Consider the following 16,032-nt stretch of genomic DNA (forward strand, 5'->3'; position numbering starts at 1 on the left):
AGAGAAAGAGACTGAGGAAGAGAGAAGGAAGAGGGAGGATGAAAGGGATAGAGAGGAGGGAAGGAGAGAAGGAGGCAGAGAGGGAGGGAGAGGAGAGATGAGTGGAGGGAGAGAGAGTGTGAAGGAGGCAGGGAAGAATGGAAGGAGGAGAGGGAAAGCGAGGGAGAGAAGAAAGGAGGTAGAGGGAAAGTAAGAGGGAGCGAGCGAGGGAGGGAGCCCGAGAACTCCTGAGCAGGTGCAGAGCGTTGCCTCCAGGGAGGGCGGCCACTGGACCGCCGAGCCACCCCCGCGGGCGCTCTCCGGCTCCGGTCGCACGCCGGCAGGGCTTCCCCGGGGCGGGGGCCCCCGCTTTGGGAGAAGCAGCAGCTGCCGCGCCGCCGCCGCTCTGCCTTCCATTGGATTAAAAATAGCGTCTCTCCGCCCCTGCGGGCGGGCGGGCCGGCCTCGTCCTGCGCGCTTCTGCCCGGGCTCGGCCGACCGTCCGCCGGCGCAGCTCTCGGGGGTCCGGCCAGCGTCGAAAGATGGAGCGGGCCGCCTTGTTCGCGCAGGGCCGGGAGGCGCCGACAGCCGCCGGGGACGTGGGCGAACTCTTGGTCCCATACATGCCCACCATCCGGGTGCCCAAGACGGGCGACCGCGTCTACAAGACCGAGTGTGCCTTCTCCTACGAGTCGCCCGTAAGTAGCCGGAGGCTGCCCGGATTCCTTGGCCCGCACTGCGCGGCGTTCCCACGACCCCTCCGTCCCTCGCGTTCCCTCTCCCCGCGCTGCCTTGCCAAACCTCATTTACCTCAGAATCGCGCTCGCCCGGTGGCGCGCGCCGAGGCTTTGGACACCCCGCGCACCTGTCCTTTCTACCTTGGGTTACACCTCCCATCATCCCCACCATCCCTGGTTGGGCGCTAACCTGTAGTTACCAGGTTAGGTCCCACAGAGTCGGCCTTCTCCAGGTCCCGTCAACTAGACCAGTGTTTCCCAACCTTGTTAACTTAGAAGATATCTGGACTTCAACTCCCAGAATTCCCCAGCCAGCGAATGCTGGGAGTTGGGGAATGGGGAATTCTGGGAGTTGAAGTCCAAGTAACTTTAAGTTGCCAAGTTTGGGAAACAGTGAAGTAGACTATTTATTTATTTATTTGTTTATCTCTCTCTCTCTCTCTCTCTCTCTCTCTCTCTCTCTCTCTCTCTCTCTCTCTCTCTATCTATTTTTTTATTTGACTTCTCTATGCCACCCGACTCCGGGCGCCTTACAACCATCTAAAGTATAAGACAATGAAAAGAAGTCAAATATAAAACTAAGTTTATAAAACCTGAATTTAAAACCCCCAATGTCGCCTTGGTGGGACCCAGGGGAAGAGCCTTCTCTGTGGGGCCCCCCGGCTCTCTGGAATCAGCTCCCCCACCCCCCGGAGATTCGTGTTGCCCCTACCCTCCTCCAGTTTGGTGGCGGCACAGATGTAGTTTTACAGAGTCTGGTAGTGAGTTCCATGCATCAACTACTCGGTTACTAAAGTAATTTCCTGCAGACGAGTTTAGAGCCGTTTACTTTTAAGTTTGTATCTGTTGTGTGCTCCTGCATTGTTGTGGTGGAAGCTGAAGTAGTCGTTCACAGGAAGGACTGTCGCAGCAGATGATTTTATGGGCCATGCTTAGGTTGTATTTAAGAGGATGTAGTTCTAAACTTTCTAAACCAAGGATTGTAAGTCTAGTTGCGTAGGGTGTTCTGTTGCGAGTGGAGGAGGGCAGGGCTCTTCTAGTAAAGTATCTCTGGACATTTTCTAAAGTGTTTATGTCCGAAATGCGGTGTGGATTCCAGACAGATGAGCTACATTCAAGGATTGGTCTGGCAAATGTTTTGTAAACTCTGGTTAGCAGTGTGAGATTTCCGTAGTGGAAGCTAGGTAGGATTAGGTTAACAACTCTTGAAGCCTTTTTGGCAATGTTGTTGCAATGGCCTTTGGCACTTAGGTCATTTGATATGAGTATTCCAAAGTCTTTTACGGAGTGAGGGTTGTCTGTAAGGTCTTGTCTATTCATCTTGTATTTGGTGTTCTGATTTCCCCCCCCCCCCAATGTGTAGGACAGAGCACTTTTGGGTTGAGATTTGGAGTTGCCAGATATTTGACCATTCTAAATGTAGCTATAGATGGCTATATCTATATTTTTCTACACAGGTAGAAAAAGGGAAGGTGGGGGGTTAGATTTGGTTATGGGGAGGGCTTTGGATGGGAGACCACCAGGAAATGTCCAGGTTGGGAAATTTAAAAAACAACCATGAAAGAAAGTGAGAACAATCAATCCATGCAACCGAAGTTGCCTTGGGAGGTTGTAGGAGCTTCATTACCAGACGCTTTCAAGAAGAGATTGGGCTGCCATTTGTCAATGGGTGGGTTGGACTAGATCAGTGTTTTTCAACCAGTGTGCCGTGGCACACTAGTGTGCCGCGAGACATGGTCAGGTGTGCCGCGAAGCTCAGAGAGAAAGAAAGAGAGAGAGAAAGAAAGAGAAAGAAAGCAAGAGAGAAAGAAAGCAAGAGAGAGAAAGAAAGAGAGAGAGAGAAAGAGAACAATAGAGAAAGAAAGCAAGAGAGAGAGAAAACAAGAGAAAGAAAGAGAGAGAGAGAGCGAAAGAGAGAAAGAAAGCAAGAGAGAGAGAAAGAGAGGGAGGGAAGGAGAGAGAAAGACATAGAGGAAGGGAGGGAGCGAGGAAGAGAGCAAAAACAGAGGAAGGAAGGAAGGGAAAGAAAGGGATGGGGAGAGAGAGAGAAAGAGGAAGAAAGGGATAGAAAGAGGGAGGGAGAAAGAAATAGAGTGAAGGGGAGGAAGAGAGAGAGATAATTTTTTTGTCCAAACTTTTTTTAACCCCCCCCTCCCGCTCAATGTGCCCCAGGGTTTCGTAAATGTAAAAAATGTGCCGCAGCTCAAAAAAGGTTGAAAATCACTGGACTAGATGACCCACAAGGTCCCTTCCAACTCTTGTTAACCTCATCTAAAAGTAATGGCAAACTAATTCCATTCCAAATGAATATATATTTGGAGTTGTAAGTCTGCTTAGACTTGATGCAAGTATTTTGCTGAAAGTTGGACTTTGGAGTTGGTTACAGGCCTGGGAATAAGATTCCTTCCTCCATATGCAACTCATCCCATTTTATTGGCAATATAGCCCAATTCTGCTGATTTTAAGCCATCAGCTGCCCTGCTTGTCTTTCCTTATTGGAACTGCCAAATATAAAAATGTCACTTTTTCCCCATTAGCTTGTCTGTTCCTCACAATGCAGTGTATTGAACCAGGTCTATTAAAGGTATTTGCTAAAGTAGCTGCCTTAATCCAGTACCTTGATTTTTAGTATTGATCTTGGTGAGGCTTTGGTTAGCTGATGATTCAGCACCTGGTGCAAACCTAGGAAATGAATTATCAAAGTAACACACACACACACACACACACAAGCAAAAAAGCCTTTGATGGCAATTCTTTATTTCCACTCCTGGGCAGAAACAAAGTAACATTTAATTTTTTGGGGGATAAATATTTGTGACTTCTACTGCTTCTATTCCATATGGAAAATTAAGTTCTTTTTTGCTGTATTAATTTAGCCAGGTTCTCTTGAGTAATGTAGTTTTCTGAGTTTATGCACTATTAAATGTGTTTGACTAGCTTAGTGTTTATCAATTCTGCCAATTTTAACATGTGTGGAAATAAGGTAGCAATAGCCATAGCATTTATATACTGCTTTAAAGCCCCCTCTTAAGCGGTTTACAGAGTCAGCATATCACCCCCAATAATCTGGGTCCTCAGAATTCCTAGCCAGCCTTGAACTGAAGTTCACACATCTTAAAGTTGAACGTAAATGGTTCTACCTGTAGGCTAATTATCCTTGCCATAATTAAACTTCCAACGACTGTACTTGCTAGCTAGGAGGAGGAGAAACAGCAGTGTAGGTAATTCAACTTGCAGACACTTATCTTTAGGAGCTACTGAACGTAACAGGGGAGTTATATTTTAGTTTAGGAGAAGTTGGTGTGTGAAAAAGTGACTCTTCAGGATAGGAGAGACGTTTCCATTTACGAGGCTGAAACCGTACACAGGCAATTTAATTAATACACTACAACAATGGGATAAAGTATTAGTTTTAGAATTAGAAATTCATGTTAGATAAAACAAAGATTACTAAAAAACATCAGTAAACAGTAGAAATGTAACAAGATCATAAAAGCTGTGTGATACAACAGTCAACAGAGAGGTTGACATATCTTTGTTGTACATACGTATAGTTCTTTTTTCTCTTCTCTTCTCAGATCAAAAGCAACATGAGAAAATATTATTTTACTGAAAGAGTAGTAGATGCTTGGAACAAACTTCCAGCAGACGTGGTTGGTAAATCCACAGTAACTGAATTTAAACATGCCTGGGATAAACATATATCCATCCTAAGATAAAATACAGAAAATAGTATAAGGGCAGACTAGATGGATCATGAGGTCTTTTTCTGCCGTCAGTCTTCTATGTTTCTATGTTTCTATGTTTCTTTCTATGTTTCTATGTTTCTTTCTATGTTTCTATGTTTCTATGTTTCTATGTTTCTCCTCTCCTCTCCTTTTTTCTTTTCTTTTCTTCTCTTTCTCTCTTCTTTCTTTCCTTCCCTCTTTCAGTTTTTCTCACTTTCTTAATGTGTTGTTCTTCTTTTTTTAATTTAACCAAGACCCTAACTACCTATTATGAAAGAGCTTTAATGTAAAAGCCACATATTTGTATTCATTTTCATATTCCTCATTTTCCAATTACTTTTTTGTGGTCTGTATATGTAAACACGTATATTTTGTTGTGTTGGTGTTTTTCTTTAATAAAGAGTTTTAAAAAATTTTTAAAAAAGAAAAAGTGACTCTTCTAGGTTTATCACATTGAGGTCGCAAGTAGCCAGAGGTCTTTGAAAGAAAGGCACACATTCTTTCTTCTGATATTTTAACTTCTTGAACCGTTTTAACTTTTCCAGCTGTCACCCACCACTGCAAAGCAGATACGGCCACTTTCCTTTTTTTCTTCACATTGTCCATCCCAATTGGGATATTCTTATTTTAGCAACGGTCAGCTTCAGCTGAATAGAAGTGTGGAGAGGGGGCTTGCCTGTCTGGTTTCTCCCTCATTATTTGGGAGTCATGAATTCAGATTTTTGTTGTCTTTTTCATTCTCTGGGGTTGACCTTCTGGCTGGCCGCCTGTGACTCAGCGGAACATTCTTTGTAGCATTCAGTTTTATGTCCAAGGGAGTGATTTGCAAGCCTAATTCTAATTCATAAACATAGAGATGTGTGCCGAAGACCATCTGCCTTTACTACCACATTTACTGACGTGCGCTTACTTGGCTGAGTGCATACATGCACACAGTAATGGGCAGCCAAAATTTTTACTGCCACACTGTGGGTGTGGCTTATTTTGTGGGTGTGGCTTAATGGCCGTGTGACTGGGGAGGAGTGGCTTGCTGGTCATGTGATAAAGTGGGAGTGGCTTGAATGATCATCATCATTCAAGTGAATTGTTAAATAACATAGAAACATAGAAGACTGACGGCAGAAAAAGACCTCATGGTCCATCTAGTCTGCCCTTAGACTATTTCCTGTATTTTATCTTAGGATGGATAGGGTCCGACTCATGAGGGGGGGCACGCACCTGACATGGTATTCCTTTCCGAGCAATTGAGTAATGGTCTGAGACTAAGGGGCTTAGAAGCAGTGCCTTTGTCATGGTCAGACCATTTTCTACTACGGCTTGACTTCCTGGCTCCAATCCTTCCCCGCAGGGAGGCGGAACCAATGAAGATGTTCCACCCCAGACGCCTGATGGACCCAGAGGGTTTTCAGACGGCGCTTGGGGTTATTCCAGAGGCACTCATCCACAATTCGGCGGAGTCTCTTGCGGAGGCCTGGAATACGGCTGCTGCGGAGGATCTCGACCGGATTGCGCCTTTGCGACCTCTCCGTGGCGCTAGACCCCGTAGAGCCCCATGGTTCAACGTGGAGCTCCGGGAGTTGAAACGCCAAAAGAGACGTCTAGAGAAGCGATGGAGGAAGAATAGGTCTGAATCTGATCGAACACTTGTAAGAGCTTTTATTAAGACTTACAAAGTGGCGCTCAAGGCGGCAAGATGCGCGTATCATGCCGCCTTGATTGCATCAGCGGAATCCTGCCCGGCCGCTCTGTTTAGGGTGACCCGCTCCCTTCTTAAACAGGGGGGAGTTGGGGAGCCCTTGCAGAGTAGTGCCGAGGAGTTTAACACGTTTTTCGCTGATAAAGTCGCTCAGATCCGGGCCGATCTCGACTCCAATTGTAAAACAGAATCGACTGACAATGAGTCAGTCGAGGTGACTGGGGCACGTACTTGTCCACCTGTCTGGGAAGAGTTTGATCTGGTGACACCTGATGAAGTGGACAAGGCCATTGGAGCTGTGAGTTCCGCCACCTGTTTACTGGATCCGTGTCCCTCCTGGTTGGTCTCGGCCGGCAGGGAGGTGACACGGAGCTGGGCCCAGGAGATTACCAATGCTTCCTTGGGGAGGGGAGTTTTTCCAACACTCTATAAAGAAGCGCTTGTGCGCCCCCTCCTCAAGAAGCCTTCCCTGGACCCAGCCGTACTTAACAACTATCGTCCAGTCTCCAACCTTCCCTTTATGGGGAAGGTTGTCGAGAAGGTGGTGGCACTCCAGCTCCAGCGGTCCTTGGAAGAAGCCGATTATCTAGGTCCCCAGCAGTCAGGTTTCAGGCCCGGTCACAGCATGGAAACCGCTTTGGTCGCGTTGATGGATGATCTCTGGCGGGCCCGGGACAGGGGTTTATCCTCTGTCCTGGTGCTCCTCGATCTCTCAGCGGCTTTCAATACCATCGACCATGGTATCCTTCTGCACCGGTTGGAGGGGTTGGGGGTGGGAGGCACTGTGCTTCAGTGGTTCTCCTCCTACCTCTCTGGCCGGTCGCAGTCGGTGTTAGTGGGGGGTCAGAGGTCGACTCCGAGGTCTCTCCCTTGTGGAGTACCTCAGGGGTCGGTCCTCTCCCCCTTGCTATTTAACATCTACATGAAACCGCTGGGTGAGATCATCCAAGGACATGGGGTGAGGTATCATCAATATGCCGATGATACCCAGCTTTACATCTCCACCCCATGCCCAGTCAACGAAGCGGTAGAAGTGATGTGCCGGTGCCTGGAGGCTGTTGGGGCCTGGATGGGTGTCAACAGACTCAGGCTCAACCCGGATAAGACGGAGTGGCTGTGGGTTTTGCCTCCCAAGGACAATCCCATCTGTCTGTCCATTACCCTGGGGGGGAAATTATTGCCCCCCTCAGAGAGGGTCCGCAACTTTGGCGTCCTCCTCGATCCACAGCTCACATTAGAGAACCACCTTTCAGCTGTGGCGAGGGGGGCGTTTGCCCAGGTTCGCCTGGTACACCAGTTGCGGCCCTATCTGGACCGGGACTCATTGCTCACAGTCACTCATGCCCTCATCACCTCGAGGTTCGACTACTGTAATGCTCTCTACATGGGGCTACCTTTGAAAAGTGTTCGGAAACTTCAGATCGTGCAGAATGCAGCTGCGAGAGCAGTCATGGGCTTACCTAGGTATGCCCATGTTTCACCATCACTCCGCAGTCTGCATTGGCTGCCGATCAATTTCCGGTCACAATTCAAAGTGTTGGTTATGACCTTTAAAGCCCTTCATGGCATCGGACCAGAATATCTCCGAGACCGCCTTCTGCCGCACGAATCCCAGCGACCGATTAGGTCCCACAGAGTGGGCCTCCTCCGGGTCCCGTCAACTAAACAATGTCGGTTGGCAGGCCCCAGGGGGAGAGCCTTCTCTGTGGCGGCACCGACTCTCTGGAACCAACTCCCCCCGGAGATCAGAACTGCCCCTACTTTTCCTGCCTTCCGCAAACTCCTCAAAACCTACCTTTGCCATCAGGCATGGGGAAACTAAACATCTCCCCCTGGGCACATTGAATTTATATATGGTATGCTTGTGTGTATGTATTTTAGTATATGGTTTTTTTTAAAATTTTCAATATTTTAATTAATTGGATTATGTATTGGATTGCTTTTCACTTGTTGTGAGCCGCCCCGAGTCTTCGGAGAGGGGCGGCATACAAATCCAAATAATAAATAAATAAATAAGTAAGTAAGTAAGTAAGTAAGTAAGTAAGTAAGTAAGTAAGTAAGTAAGTATGTATGTATGTATGTATGTATGTATGTATGTATGTATGTATGTTTATCCCAGGCATGTTTAGATTCAGTTACTGTGGATTTACCAACCATGTCTGCTGGAAGTTTGTTCCAAGGATCTACTACTCTTTCAGTGAAATAATATTTTCTCATGTTGCTTTTGATCTTTCCCCCAAGTAACTTCAGATTGTGTCCCCTTGTTCTTGTGTTCACTTTCCTATTAAAAACACTTCCCTCCTGGACCTTATTTAACCCTTTAACATATTTATATGTTTCGATCATGTCCCCCCTTTTCTTTCTGTCCTCCAGACTATACAGATTGAGTTCATTAAGTCTTTCCTGATACGTTTTATGCTTAAAACCTTCCACCATTCTTGTCCTCGACTTACAACCTTACCAGTGTCTCTCGCTGGTAAATTGGTGACAATTTGCTTCATGTTTCCCACGGTCTCCTTCCTGGGTCACGCCCCCACCTCAGTCTGTGTAGCTAGGCGAACGGGTGCTGCCAGAAGCATAAATGCTGCCAGGGCTGCTTCTACCCATGCTTTCTTCTTGCACCTCAGGCAGGAGGTGGCCGCATGAGGCTGGAGGGGAGCCAGGCAGGAGAGAGGGAAGCTTGTCCAAGGCCAGAAAGGAGGAAAGAGGAAAAAAGCAAGGAGCGCAGACGCAGCAGCAACAGCAAAGAAAAAAAGGAGAGCCAAGACCAGTAATCCAGAAAGTGACAGCCACCAATCATCTGGAGCTATGCACCCATCTTCATTTCTGCTGGTGGAACTGCGTTCCACCCCGTCCTGCCTGCTGCCCACCCCTGCATGCGCACCAGTAGTGGAATCTAAATTAGTTTGCATTTGTGTGGGATGCTCCTGCACATGCGCAGAAGCATCCCGGGTGGTGTTGTGGTTAGCTCTGGCCCAGCTCCTGCCCCAAGGAATGTGGAGGTGGATGTGGGGGAGACATCCACATGCCGCAGGTCTGTTTTGCTCCCAGTAGAATCTGTCAACGAAGTCTCCTCTGACCAAGGAAGCATGAGTGACAGGGAAGAGGGGAGTTTGGCAGACAGCCCAGGAGGAGATCAATCATCTGTATCATCCCTGGATTCTGAACAAGAATTAATGACACATGTGTAGAGTGATGCCTAGGAGATAACAACTGAAGGATTATTACAATAGAAAATGAGGCCACCTGTGGTTGGGTGGGGCTGCTGTAATTAGTGCTACAGATAAAAGTACAGCCTGGTGTTTTAGCCTCATGGCAGTTTATCTGATTCATTGTTTTGTCAAGATCGTAGTTTTTGCTATTCAGGATTGTGCATGTGGACTCTCTAGACTTTAGAATTGGACTCAATTTCCCAGTTATTGGGTGAGCAATTGGAGTGCATTTAACCTGTGCCTTGTGTGTACCAGAAAATCCCTTTGACATTTAAAAAGGGAGCTGTTTCTGTTTTTCTGTTTATAAAAACTTTTGGGTTTTCCTTTTATCGCGTGGTGTGTGTCTTCCTGGACTAATTACCCTGTAATTACTGGCGGTTGAGACACGCTGGCAGAACAGGCAGGTGGGCAGAGCCTCTGTCACCACTGCTACCAGTTCTAGGAATGGTCCAAACCGAAAGCAACACACTGCTATGAAGGCACACATTCATATATAAATTGTGGTATAGTTTCCTGTTTAACAGTTGCCAAGTTGGTTACCAACAGCGTTTCGAACCTGAATATCTTGGTTTTGATCTAGAAAGTCCTGTATGGCTTCATCCCAGGGCAACTTACTATGTATTTATATACTGTACTACATTTAAGTAAATAAACCTTGAGTACCACTTGTTGGGGGTCAAGGGAAAGGGAGGGTCTTGCCTTCTCTTTCTGCTCAAAATCCCCAAGGACAATTGGTGGGCCACTGTGTGACACAGAATGCTGGACTCAATGGGCTTTGGCCCGATTCAGCAGGGCTCTTCTTATGTTCTTAATGGTTGCCCATCTTACTACAAGGTAATACTCTGGGCAGTTTACGATATTAAAAAGATAAAACTATATAAATAAAATACTGTATTTTTCAGAGTATAAGACACACCTTTTTCCTCCCTAAAAAGGCTGATAATTTGGGTGTGTCTTATACTGTGAATACAGCTCTTTTTTTCAGTCCTAACTAGATGCTAACAATCTTTCCAGCTCTTACCTTGCCGGCTCTTTCGTTGTTCCTCTCCGCAAAGATTGTTTTCCAAGCCCTAAGTCTTTGCAGGGTTTTTTTTCCCATTGCTCTAATTTGCTGGAATAAGTTTCTTCCCTGCCCTAACCAGGTGCTAACAATGTTCCCAGCTCTTACTGGCTTGAAAGAAGCTCTTTCATTGTTACTCTCTCTGAATAAAGTTTTTTTAATGCCCTAATCAGGGGATAAAATAATGTGCTGGCTAAGATGAATACCTGGTAAGCAGATTCTTTTCCCTATTTTCCTCCCCCAAAACTAAGGTGTTTCTTATACTTCGATGCGTCTTATACTCCAAAAAATACGATAATTCAAAATATAAAAGTCCAAAACATGGCAGCTAAAAGACGGGGAGGGAGGAATAGGATCAGTGAGGTGGGGGATGGGGGGAAGAGATCTGATATTAATCTATCAACCCGCAGCATGAGACCCTTTCTTAGGTACCCTGTTAAACTCCTATCCAGTGACGGGCCCCACCTAGTACGAATGGGATCGGTGATCCATTGGGAGTTTTTAAAACAGTGTGATTGTTTTAGAATTGCTAGTTTTTAACAATAAGGCCGGGCTTTTTAATATAGTTTATATTGTATTTGTATTCTATTGTATTTTATTGTTGCTGTGAGCCGCTCCAAGTCCTCGGAGAGGGGTGGCATACAAATATTATTATTATTATTATTATTATTATTATTATTATTATTATTATTATCATTATCATTATTATCATTATTATCATTATTATTAATAATAATATAATAGTTGCTTTTGTTTTGGTTTATTATTGTTATTATTATTATTATTATTGTTGTTATGATTTATCAGTGGAACGGCTTGCCTCCAGAAGTTGTGAATGCTCCAACACTGGAAGTTTTTAGGAAGACGTTGGATAACCATTTGTTTCAAGTAGTGTAGGGTTTCCTGCCTAAGCAGGGGGTTGAACTAGAATACAGTGTTCCCTCGCTTTTCGCGCGGGATGGGTTCCGAGACCGCCCGCGAAAGTTGAATTTCCGTGAAGTAGAGATGCGGAAGTAAATACACTATTTTTGGTTATGTACAGTATCAAAAACCTTCCCTTAACACTTTAAACCCCTAAATTGCAATTTTCCATTACCTTAACAACCATTTAGATTATTACTCACCATGTTTATTTATTAAAGTTTAATAAAAAAAATATTTATTAAAAGCAGATGAAAGTTTGGCGATGACATATGACGTCATTGCGTGGGAAAAAACCATGGTATAGGGAAAAAACCCGCAAAGTATTTTTTAATTAATATTTTTGAAAAACCGTGGTATAGACTTTCCGCGAAGTTTGAACCCGCGAAAATTGAGGGAACACTGTACCTCCAAGGTCCCTTCCAACTCTGTTGTTGTTGTTGTTGTTGTTGTTGTTGTTGTAGTAGTAGTAGTAGTAGTAGTTCTTCTTCTTCTTCTTCTTCTTCTTCTTCTTCTTCTTCTTCTTCTTCTTATTATTATTATTATTATTATTATTATTAACCTAGAAGATTGACGGCAGAAAAAGACCTCATGGTCCATCTAGTCTGCCCTTATACTATTTCTTGTATTTTATCTTAGGATGGATATATGTTTATACCAGGCATGTTTAAATTCAGTTACTGTGGATTTATCAACCATGTCTGCTGGAAGTTTGTTCCAAGAATCTACTACTCTTTCAGTAAAATAATATTTTCTCACGTTACTTCTAATCTTTCCCCCAACTAACCTCAGATTGTGCCCCCTTGTTCTTGTGTTCACTTTCCTATTAAAAACACATGATGACATGATAGCAGTGGTCCAATACTTGAGGGGCTGCCACAGAGAGGAGGCGGTCAGGCTATTTCCCAAAGCACTAGAAGGCCAGACAAGGAACAATGGATGGAAGCTGACCAAAGAGAGATTCAACCTGGAAATAAGGAGGAACTTTCTGACGGTGAGAGCGATCAACCAGTGGAACGGCCTGGCTGCGGAGGTTGTGAGTGCTCCAACACTTGAGACTTTCAAGAGGAGATTGGACTTCCATTTGTCTGGGCTGCAAGGTCACCTTTATTCAAATTTGGATCGTTTTTTGTAAAACCTCTTCTCAAGTTTCATCTTTTTAGTAGCTCTCTCAAAGTATAAGGAAGCAGAGGAGGGACCGCTCACTAAATCAATGGAAATTATTGACACATGTGTGGTTATGCAGGAGAAAATAGAGGCACTCAAGAGGCTGCTTCCCGAAGTCAGAGGGGGGGGGACGAGGATAAATGGATCCCAGAAAGGTGCATTGCTGAATAGATCTGACTTCTGAAGCATCTGCAACTCTACTTGGCTAATTTTTAAAAACTTTTTTCTATACAGTGATCCCTCGATTATCGCGGGGGTTACGTTCCAAGACCTCCCGCGATACTCGATTTTCCGCGGTATAGCGGCGCGGAAGTAAAAACACCATTTTTGGCTATGGACAGCCAAAAACTACCCCTCTCACCGGCTTTCTTCGGACACGGGTCCTCCTGCAGCAGCGCTGCCGGCCACCGTTTCCCTTAGGCACCTGCCCGCCCGCCGTTCGCCCGCCCGCTCGCGGCCCGCCCGCTCACTGCTCGCCGCTCGCCCGCTCGCTCGCCCGCCCGCTCGCCACCCGGGCTCTCATGCTGTTCTCCTTCATCCCATTCCTGATTTTCCTCTCCTCGTCCGACTGTTCAGCCCCCTCCTCTTCGCTGTCATCCTCCTCTGGGCATGGAGCCAGCAGAGACACAGCGGGTCCCTGAGCAGCCTCAGGCTGAACCACAACACATACCGAAACACAAATATAAAAAAAGCCTGGGGGAAAGGTGTCTCAACTCCCCCATGCCTGGTGTTATAGATGGGTCTTGAGTAATTTACAAAAGACAAGGAGTGTGGGGGCAGTTCTAATCTCCGGGGGGAGTTGATTCCAGAGGTCCGGGGCTGCCACAGAGAAGGCTCTTCCCCTGGGGCCCGCCAAACGACATTGTTTAGTCGATGGGACCCGGAGAAGGCCAACTCTGTGGGACCTTATCGGTCGCTGGGATTCGTGCAGTAGCAAGCGGTTCTGGAGGTACTCTGGTCCAATGCCATGCAGGGCTTTAAAGGTCATAACCAACACTTTGAATTGTGACCGGAAACTGATCGGCAGCCAATGCAGGCCCCCATAGTCTTGTCTCTCTCATCAACCTGGATAATTATGAATGATGTGGTTGGAATCTGTGAAGGACTGATGTGCATTGCAGGGGATTATTTGGGATGTAATTAATGTTTGCGATATCTGTGGTCAAATGCCTTTTGTAGAATTTTCAGTTAGCCGGAGCTGGTTACTAAAATTTGGAATATGTGTTGCACATTGTTTAGAAACTAAGGGAAACTTTTTGTTTGGGAAAAAACTATGCCATCTGCCTGCAGCGTTGGTAGAGGTGAAGGAGAGACACCGAACTGACTATGCTTTTCAAAAGAAGATTACTGTATAGGGATGTTATGGCAAACCTCTGGCACGTGTGCCACAGGTGGGAACGCGGAGCCACATAGAAACATAGAAACATAGAAGTCTGACGGCAGAAAAAGACCTCATGGTCCATCTAGTCTGCCCTTATACTATTTTCTGTATCTTATCTTAGGATGGATATATGTTTATCCCAGGCATGTTTAAATTCAGTTACTGTGGATTTATCTAACACGTCTGCTGGAAGTTTGTTCCAAGGATCTACTACTCTTTCAGTAAAATAATATTTTCTCATGTTGCTTTTGATCTTTCCCCCAACTACCTTCAGATTGTGTCCCCTTGTTCTTGTGTTCACTTTCCTATTAAAAACACTTCCCTCCTGGACCTTATTTAACCCTTTAATATATTTAAATGTTTTGATCATGTCCCCCCTTTTCCTTCTGTCCTCCAGACTATACAGATTGAGTTCATGAAGTCTTTCCTGATACGTTTTAAGACCTTCCACCATTCTTGTAGCCTGTCACCCACCCCCCAGAGGCTCTCTAGAGACCAGAAATAGCCTATTTCCCAACTTCTGGTGGGCCCAGTAGGTTCGTGTTTCGCCCTCCCCAGGCTCCAAATGCTTCCCTGGAGCCACAGGAGAGTAAAAACACCCTCCCCCATCCCCCTGGAGGCCCTCTGGAAGCCAAAAATGCCTTCCCAGAGCATCTGTGCAAGCCAAAAATCAGCTGAGCGACACACAAATGCACATTGGAGATGAGCTAGGGCAATGGCTTGCGTGCCAGCCGATATGGCTCCACATGTCACCTGTGGCCCCCGTGCCATAGGTTTGCCACTACTGCCCCAGAGTATGAAAAACAGCCCAATTGGAAACAGGAAATTGGTTTTTCTGAACTTCCGGTTTGCCTGTTAGCGTGGTTTTTCAACATCCCAGGCTTCAGTGAGGCCTATGTGCAGGTGCATGGATGGGGGGGTTATGCGCATGTGCCGGGGCAGCGTGGGGGTGCCCATGCACACACTCCCTTTTGGCATGCGAACCAAAAAAGGTTCACCATCACTGATGTAGGTATTTCATGGTTGAGCTCTGGATCCTTAGTGCTCTGAGCCTGGTTGTTTGCTTGCTAGACATTTCATTACCCAAGTAGGCAACAGCATCAATACTAAGTGTGGGATCAGCTTCTGGTTTATACACAGTAGCTTGCCCTTTCAGTGTTGATGGGAATGTGGTTTTCTCCTTGGTAGTTTCTTTATTAAAGAGGTGTTTTGCTTGATTGTCTGGTGTTAATCCCAGTTTATCTAGGCCAGGGGTGGACAAAGCTGGACTTCAACTCCCAGAATTCCTGAGCTAATCATGCTAGCTCAGGAATTCTGGGAGTTGAAGTCCACATGTCATAGAAGAGCTAGCTTTGCCTTCCCCTGACCCACCAGTTTTACTCGCTCAAAGACTCTAGAAGCGATAGATGGAAACTAATCAAGGAGAGATCCAACCCAGAAATAAGGAGAAATTTCCTGACAGAACAATCGACTAGTTCAGGGGTAGGCAAAGTTGGCCCTTCTATGACGTGTGGACTTCAACTCCCAGAATTCCTGAGCTAATCATGCTAGCTCAGGAATTCTGGGAGTTGAAGTCCACACGTCATAGAAGAGCCAACTTTGCCTACCCCTGATCTACTTGTGCTGCTGCATTTTGAACCATCTGTACCTTCTTGATCGTCTTCAAGGGCAGTCCCATATAGAGTCCATTGCAATAATCCAATAGTGAGATGACCAAGATAAGAGCATAAGTCTCTTATGTCTCAAAATGGGTGAACAGTGCAGTCAGGCGGTAGGAAAAGCAAGTAGGATGCTTGGCTGCATAGCTAGAGGTATAACAAGCAGGAAGAGGGAGATTGTGATCCTGCTGTATAGAGTGCTGGTGAGACCACATTTGGAATACTGTGTTCAGTTCTGGAGACCTCACCTACAAAAAGATATTGACAAAATTGAACGGGTCCAAAGACGGGCTACAAGAATGGTGGAAGGTCTTAAGCATAAAACGTATCAGGAACGACTTCATGAACTCAATCTGTATAGTCTGGAGGACAGAAGGAAAAGGGGGGACATTTAAATATGTTAAAGGGTTAAATAAGGTTCAGGAGGAAAGTGTTTTTAATAGGAAAGTGAACACAAGAACAAGGGGACACAATCTGAAGTTAGTTGGGGAAA

The 16,032-nt window shown here is 45.8% G+C and overlaps 1 protein-coding gene across 1 annotated transcript in view; it reads left to right on the forward strand.

The window, feature by feature from the left end:
- Nucleotides 1-205: 205 nt before the first annotated feature.
- USP13 (ubiquitin specific peptidase 13) overlaps nucleotides 206-16,032 on the forward strand; it is a 106,631-nt gene continuing 90,804 nt past the window's right edge. Inside the window, exon 1 of the mRNA XM_070753674.1 lies at nucleotides 206-677. Coding sequence (XP_070609775.1) covers nucleotides 522-677 — 156 coding nt within the window. The 5' untranslated portion in view covers nucleotides 206-521. The remainder of the gene's footprint in view (nucleotides 678-16,032) is intronic.

Source organism: Erythrolamprus reginae, chromosome 5 (genome assembly GCF_031021105.1).
Source record: "Erythrolamprus reginae isolate rEryReg1 chromosome 5, rEryReg1.hap1, whole genome shotgun sequence".
NCBI lineage: Eukaryota > Metazoa > Chordata > Lepidosauria > Squamata > Dipsadidae > Erythrolamprus > Erythrolamprus reginae.